An 8,098-nucleotide genomic window follows, 5' to 3' on the forward strand; every position below is an offset into this window, starting at 1 on the left:
CACACACACACACACACACACACACACACACACACACACACACACACTGAGTTGTATTATGGCCATTTGGTTTGGATGAATGATCATTCTCATGGTTGCATTTTGAAGAGAATCATTTGTAGATCAGCTCATAACTTATGAATGTTATTTGGACTCTCCTCACCTCAGTTTCCTCCTTTGTAAGTAGGAATGAGATTATTCACCCTACTTATCTCCTAGAGCTGTTGTGAGGCTCAGCTAACTTGATGAAAGTTTTTATAAAAATATAAAAAGGTTTTATAAAATTATAAAGCACTATACATGGTTGACTAAAGTCTTAATGTTTATCCTTATTAAATGATAAATGGAATTACTAGATGTGTAGCTTAATCTATGAAGAATAAGCTAAAATGAGACTAAGTTTGGGATATATGTCAGGGAGTGATGGGGTGGGGGTAATGTTTGTAGAGTCTTTGGTCCTGACCTCCCTTTCCTTTTGCCCTTCCCAGAGCGCTTTGACCATCATTGTCCCTGGGTCGGAAACTGTGTTGGCAAGAGGAACTACCGTTACTTCTACCTCTTCATCCTTTCTCTCTCCCTTCTCACCATCTATGTCTTCACCTTCAACATAGTCTACGTGGCCCTCAGTGAGTAAAGATGGAGATGAACATTTGGAATTCTCAGGGAGCTGACGTCAGCCCTGGAGATCCGGGACAGGATATCATCATAACTGGCTCTCTGAATTTGGTGGGGATGGGAATTACTGGGAATGAGAGGGGCCTCCTTAGCCTTCTTCACTCCAACAAGTCTTTATTGAGGCCAACTATAGGGTCAGCCCCCTGTAGTAAAACCACCTTAGTAGCTTAGCATATTAGAAAGAGCCCTGGACTTAAAATATCTGGCTTCAAATACCAGTTTTGCTGGAAGTGACCTTGGGTGAGTCATTTAACCTTTGTTGGCTTCAGTTTTCACATGAATAAAATGAGAGGGCAAGGCTGGATGACCTGTAAGGTTCTTTCCAGCTTTAGACCTTATGATCACAGTTAAAGATTTTTTCACTCCCTGGCCTATCCTTTTTACTTCCTGCATCAGTTTTACCCTTAGAGAAGCCTTTGGCAATTAGGCCGTCTGCAGGGGACATTTCTGAGGCCTGTTACAGAGGGAACAAGGCTGTTCAGTGGCCATATATCCCATGGCTGCTCCTTTACGTGTGTGTGTGTGTGTGTGTGTGTGTGTGTGTGTGTGTGTGTGTGTGGCTCAACCTGGGTAGAGAAAAGGAAGATAGAGTGGAAGGTGGATTCTGATTCCATGACTGGGCCCTGGGGAAAACCAAAAAAAGCTACAGAAGAGAAATGGCCTTTGCAGAAGCCAGAATAAAGGGACTTCCACCTGTCAGAGCCATGTGACCAAAGAAAGAGGAGAAGGGTACCCAGAAGGCAAGTGGGTATGCTGCTTTTCTTAACAAGATCACTAACTTTTCTCTTTACTTCTTTCCCACAGAGTCCTTGAAAATTGGCTTCCTGGAGACGTTAAAAGAAACTCCTGGAACATATCCTTGCCTTGGAAAGACTTTCTCTTTGTGTCCCTTCCCACTTGGTTCCCTCTCACTCCTTATCACTGAATTCCTCAGTCTTGGACCCTTTTGGGGGTTTCCAAGGCTACAAATAACATGACATGGGTAGAGCTGACCAAACCAAAGAGTTGTCAGACTGGGAGAAAGCTTAGCATCTATATCAACCCCCCTCATTTTTCAGATGTTCTAAAGGAGACCTAGAGGAAGGGAGTGATTAGGTCAAGGTCACATAGCTAAGAAATATCAGAGCCAGGGACTTGACCTTCCTGTCTTCTGACCCCAAATTTAATGTTCTTTTTCACAATGCAGTGAAAATCTAAAAGTAGATTCAGATGGGGACCAGTGGTGATGATCAGTCCAAATCTGTAATAATTGCATGGAACACACATCATAGGGAAGGAACGGGAAGCTGTAGGGAGAGGTATTTGTCTTTCTCTTTGTCTTCTGCCCATTCGGGAGCTGCTTGACTTTATTTACCTTTCTTGCTTTTTTTTCTTTCTGAATACCTTTTTTAAAAGGTATAGATGAAAGTAGCAAGGTATAGTGGAAAGAGCCTTGGATTTAGAGTTAGAAATCTGGGTTTGGTTCTTGGCTTCTTTCACTTACAATTTATTAAGAAAAAGGAAAATGTTTTGGGAGCTAGTCTCTAACCTTTTTGTAGTTGCCTTTGAAGGCCTCTCATCATCTAGCTTATTCCCTGGCGTGGAGTCAGAGGGCCTGCATTCAAATCCTGGTTCTGCTACTTGCTTTGTGGCCTTGGACAAGTCACTTTCCTCTCTTGGTGTCTTACATTTATGCATTTGTAAAATGAGAGAATTGAACCAAGCCTCTGAGATCCTTTTCAGCTCTATGGGCTTGGAACTAGATAACCTTGCGTGTCTCCTAGCTAGATCCAGTGATCCTTCTGTGTTCCTTAACTTGGGCCCACTGTGCTGGAAGTACTCATCTGCTTCTTCACCCTCTGGTCTGTTGTGGGGTTGACAGGATTTCATACGTTCCTCGTGGCCCTCAACCAGACAACCAATGAAGATGTGAGTAAAGGCTTCCCTCTTGGTGCTATCCACCTCCCTCTGCCCCAGGGCCTCCTTTCTCTCAACCCAATAGCAAATTGAGACTTTAAGGCCCTCCACATGCATAGGTGGACTCTGGAGGAATCCCAGCCTTGGAGAAAGGAAGACATGGAAACCTGGAACTCTGCCTTACCTGGAGTTGTTGAATATATTTGAAAGCCCAAGCAGGTTCAGAGAGGGTACCAAGCTGTAACGATCAGCAATGGGGAAACTAGTGTGTTCAGAATCTATTCTTAATCTGCAGAGTTGGCAACGGGGAGGCAGAGAAGCCATTCCCCATTAGAGATGATTTGGGTTGAAAGATCCTGGATGGGGCTGCCCCAGGCCTGCAATTCCGACGGTCTTATTTAGTCCAGCAAATATTTGCTTAAGTCTCTTGTGTGTGTAGGACAATTAAGTTCTTGGGGCTGTCAGTACCAGAAACAGAGTGACCTCAGGCATGCTAGGCAGTAGGGAGCACAGGCCCAAAGGAAAAAGGAGGGAGGGAAGGACCTTTCCTTCAAGGAGCTGATAATCCAGGTTTGAAGAGAGAACCTCATGGGAAATGACATGTCTGTATACAGAGAAACATGAAGCCGCACAAGTGGAGGGGATTCCCATAAGGGCAGAGCTAGGGCTGCGGCTAAACACAGAAAGCTTAGTTCGGAAGAAGGGGGATGGGTGAGAATTGGCGGCTAGGTGGAGGAGGAGGGCGTTCCAGGTGGCAGAGATGGCGTGTGCGATATTGTACAGCATAATATTGTAGTTATCTGTGAGTTGTGTCCCCTCCAAAACCGTGGGTTCCATAAAGGCAGGTATCTTCGGTTATCTAATCATCAGACACACATATATTCATACACGCACATACATGCACAAATACACGAACACACACATGTACTTGTGCTCACACGTGCCTGTGCTTGCATACACACATGCGCACGTGGAGGTGTGCACACATGCCCAGACATAGCCCAAGCACTGAGCACAGCACTCTGCACACAGTAGGTACCTAATGTTTTTAATCATCTAAACTTTGCTAGGTGCTAGGGGACAGAAAAGTTTGAGTATCTAGTTCAGTGAACACTTAAGCACCTACTGTATGCACCATACTACTCACTATTGAGGGAAAACCAGTGCAAGAAATAAGTGCTTAATACATTTGTTGAACCCTGTGCCAAGGCACATGTTGTCTGAATATATGGAAAGGAAGTAGATTTTTATTGTTGGGGCAAAGGCTTCAGGGGGAATGAAGATGGAGGAAGCTTAAGAAATGGGACTCTGGGGAAGTGCTCAGCTGGACAGGAAGGCCCTCAGAGCCTGGTGTGGGCTATCTAGATTTGGCAGAAGGAGTCTTTGCCCTTGTCTTGCAGATTAAAGGTTCCTGGACAGGGAAGAACCGAGTGCAGAACCCATACAGTCATGGCAACATCCTAAAGAACTGCTGTGAGGTGCTGTGTGGCCCCTTGCCTCCCAGGTACGAGTGGGCAGGCGGGACCGGCCTAATCTTCTCCTGCACCTTCTGCTGACTTCTGAGGGGAGGGTCTCTTTTGGCCAAACTTTGGCACTCTCACTGTGTGAAAGCTCCCCTTTTTACAACACTTTGAGATTTTACCAAACACTTTTCTTGAAATGAGGCGAGGCGGGAGGAAGTGCAGATATTATTCCCTACTGTACAACTAGAGAAAATGAAACTCCAATAAGTGACTTGTCCCAGGTTACATGGCTAAGTGGCAGCGTTTTCCAATCTGGGCTGCTTCCACCTTTTCTGTGCCCTGGCCCCCTTTGAAACCTGTGGATAAGCTTTCTCAGAATCGTGGTCATAAATGCATAAAAAAAAGGATGACAGAGGAAATTAGTTAGAATGAAATAGTTATCCAAATGTATCTTTTCTGAAAAGTTCACTGACTCTAAGGTTCCGAACCCTGGCTTTAAAGTCTGGCTGACCTTGCTGTGGTTGGGAAGGGGCCTGGCCGCCACAGGTAGCCGTTGATTTCAAATTTGGATTGGCCTGAACTAGACCCTATAGTGGGGGAAATATGAAAAGATAAAGGCTGAAATCAGAGGGAGGAGAGAGGGAAATGGGAACTTGTCCCCCAAGCAGAGCCTAGTTGGCCTAGGAGCCTGAGAAAACATCAAAGGTTAGGGCAGGATCAGCAGAAGTAAGTGCTACTTTCCACAAAGGTCAGGGGTGGAGTAGGGTTGGGGTCAGAGAATAGAGTCAAGCTGCCTCTCCTCTGCAGTGTGCTGGATCGAAGGGGCATATTGCCACTGGAAGAAAGTGGAACTCGACCCTCAAGCACTCAAGAGGCCAGCAGCAGCCCATTTCCACAGAGCCCAGTAAGTGTTCCTATGTCTTCCCTATCTGATAAAAGAACAGCTCCCATTTCTTCAGCACTTTGAAGGCTTATTATAATGTGATACAGCAAGCCAGTGAGGTGGCTAGTGTGAGAGTGTTTATTTTTCCTTCAGAAAAAAAAAATTGATCATTATTCCAGTGGGAGGGAAGAATGAATATCAAAGGTGAAAATTCCTTTTGGGTCATGTATCTTTATAGGTTTAGCAGTTATTTTGACACCTGTGGCACCAACATTTGTACTCACGTAATTAATTGGCTGGAAGTGCAAGTATTATTTTCATTCTACAGATGAGGAAACTGAGGTCCAAAGAGGGAAAAGGAACCTCCAGGTCAACATGACCAGCATCAGAGCTAGAAATTGAACTCAGGTCTTCTGCCTTAAGACTTGTTCTCCCACACCATCCTTCTTTTTCACTCCCTTTTGTGGTGATAGCAGCTCTGGTAGAGGTATCTCTCTCTCTCTCTTTGCAGCAGCGTGGTGTAGTGGGAAGAGGGTCTAACTTGTCAGGAGAGACCTGAATTGATTCGTCCCCCTTGACACTTCCTGGCTTCATGACCTTGGGCAAGTCATTTAACCTCTTAATGCCCCAGGCAACTCTCTAGAAGTTGTAGGGGCAGCTAGGTGGTGCTATAATACATAGAGCACCAGCCTTAGTCAGGAGGACCTGAGTTCAAATGCGGTCTCCAACACTACTAGCTGTGTGACTCTGGGCAAGTCACTTCACCCCCATTGTCTCAAAAAAAAAAAAAGACAAGAAGTTATAGAACAGTCCCTAAAAGTCATTGGTAGTCTCCCGACTACCAAGTTCCTGTCTTGTACACGGATTGCCAGTTAAAGGCATCTCATACTTAACATGTCCACAACAGAACTCATTATCTTTTCTCCCAAACCCACATCCCTTCCAAACTTCTTATTTCTCCTGAGGGCAGGCACCTGGAGTTGAGACCTTGGCGTCATACCCCACAGAGCCAATCGGGTTGCCAAGTCTTGATTCTCGTCTGCCCCTTTTCTCACCCGCACCACAACTGTCCTCACTTAGGTTCTCATCTGGACTATTGCACTAGCTTCCTTATTGGCCTCCCTTTTCCAATTCGTGTTCTACACAGCACAAGGGCCTATCTGGGCCTCAGTTTCCTTCTCTGTAAGATAAGAAGTGTTTACCCTGTGTTTGGTTTGAGTGTTGTTTTTCTTTGGTTTTGTTATAAAGGTTACAATTATAGTAATAATAAAAGAAAATGAAGACACTGGACTCAGATGGTCTCTACGGTCCCATGACCAGATTTGGAAATTGAGCGTGGTGCAGTGTATTCAATCCTGATTGTGAATTTGAAGGAAACTTTTATTTCAATCTATTTGTTCTCTCTTCTCCCTCAGGTGGTCCCCACAGAGCCATTGAGCTCGAATGAGCTGCCCCTGAAAGCCTATGCTCCTGAGGAGATGCAGTCCAGTGCTGTGGCCCAACAGAGTCCAGAGTCCCCAGAGACTCCCCAGGAGGCCTCTGGAGCTGAGAACTAGCTTCTTTGGGCAGCAGAGAGAGACCTGTGTTTTTCTTTAATGAGAGCGGAGAGTGATTGAGGGGGAGAAGACAACCTTGAGACAGAGGGCAAGTGAGCCATCCCTTTTGCCATTTTTTTTTGGTCTCTGTTCACCTAATTCCGGATTGGAATATTTTCTATACAAGCTATTTTTCCTAGACTCCAGGAAATAGCAGAGTGATGTCCATTACATATAGTAGCTTGAAACTTGGGTTTCAAGGGCCTTGGCCTCGAGTTCCCTTCGGGTCCCTTCTCTGGCTCTGTTAAGGGAAGTAGGGAGAGTTGTTGACATCCCATTACTTGTCCCTGGACCAGAGATAGCTTCACAGGCTTCTGTCCATTGAATCCCCAAAGGGCCCAAATGGAAACAATTTGAGCTCTATTTCCGCCTCCTAGTTGGAGGAGAGGAATGGGGATGGGACAAAGCTGTGACTGGCAAAGTCTTAGTGCCGTTGGTGCCATGCCAGTTCATGCCTGTGGGGTGGGATCCTTCTGGACACTTGTATTTATTAATGTAGTTTCCTTCTTCAGTCTCCCTCCCCATTCTCTACCTCTCTGACCCCCTTCTTTTTCAATTAGATAGAAGTTAGTAGGAATAGTTAGTGAGTTAACAATTTGCAGTTTTCATAGCCCAACCCAAAACTTTGTAATGTCTGTGCCACCCTCAGTAAGAAATTGTGTGATGCCAATAGCTACAGCCCCACTGTTCTCTCTGTCTCTCTCTTTATCTGTTTCTCTCTGTCTCTTTCTCCCCCCTTTTCTAATAATCCTATTCAGACTCTTGCTCCATTTGGGAGCAGTAACTAACAGCTAAAAAGTCTGCACTTTGGTGCCTCCTTTTCTGCAAGGGGTTTTGCAAGTGTTCATAAATGCTACCCCTTTGCCCACCCCGCCAACTTCAAGTTCAGTCCATGAGGCCTCCAGTGGTCTCGAGTGCACAAATGAATAAATTGAGGCACAAAGGAATGGCTTCAGAGCCGGATGAGAAGGGGAAACCTCCTGCCGGTTAACTCACAGGCCTTGGCCAGTGTTTCCTTCCTTTGCCCTCTTCCCTTAGGGCTAACTCTCATAGCACTTCTGCTGGCCTCTGTTCATGCGGAGGCCCAGGATGATCCCCACTCCTACCCCCCACCCCCCAGTGGTGGGCTGGGTCCCCCGTCCAGCATTTGGGGGACCGGTTTTCTCCAGCCCTCAGCTGCGCTTCAGGGATAAGGATTTGTGTATCAAATGCAGCTGTGTTTCTGAGAGAGTCTATGTTCTCCCCTCCCTTTCTAAACTAAGGGGTCCTGTGGAGATGACTTCAGTGGGGAGAGGGTTAACCAGGGCTTTTTATCTGTTTGAAGGTGATTAAACTGTGTTGATGCAAACTGCCTGCCTGCTTCCTTCCATTTTTAAAGCGACTGTGGGGTTGTGTGTGGTGCAGGAGTGTGTCGGGGTGGGGACCGAGAGCTACTTGTGGAAAAGCTCCTACCCAGGCCCACATTTGCCTGGGGGGGGGCTGTCCTATGGAGGAAGAAGACTGGCCATGGTCACAGGGACACTCAGCTGCTCATCTAGCTATGAGCCAGTTTTCCTTAACCATGGCCCAGGAAGAAAGGGTTTTAG

The 8,098-nt window shown here is 46.1% G+C and overlaps 1 protein-coding gene across 1 annotated transcript in view; it reads left to right on the forward strand.

Moving 5' to 3' along the window:
* ZDHHC9 (zinc finger DHHC-type containing 9) overlaps positions 1–7,861 on the forward strand; it is a 36,059-nt gene extending 28,198 nt beyond the window's left edge. Inside the window, exons 5-10 of the mRNA XM_027836356.1 lie at positions 489–626; positions 1,480–1,528; positions 2,481–2,583; positions 3,972–4,075; positions 4,842–4,938; positions 6,333–7,861. Coding sequence (XP_027692157.1) covers positions 489–626; positions 1,480–1,528; positions 2,481–2,583; positions 3,972–4,075; positions 4,842–4,938; positions 6,333–6,473 — 632 coding nt within the window. The 3' untranslated portion in view covers positions 6,474–7,861. The remainder of the gene's footprint in view (positions 1–488; positions 627–1,479; positions 1,529–2,480; positions 2,584–3,971; positions 4,076–4,841; positions 4,939–6,332) is intronic.
* Positions 7,862–8,098: the final 237 nt, after the last annotated feature.

This window comes from Vombatus ursinus, unplaced genomic scaffold (genome assembly GCF_900497805.2).
Source record: "Vombatus ursinus unplaced genomic scaffold, bare-nosed wombat genome assembly UNPS02004437.1, whole genome shotgun sequence".
Classification (NCBI taxonomy): domain Eukaryota; kingdom Metazoa; phylum Chordata; class Mammalia; order Diprotodontia; family Vombatidae; genus Vombatus; species Vombatus ursinus.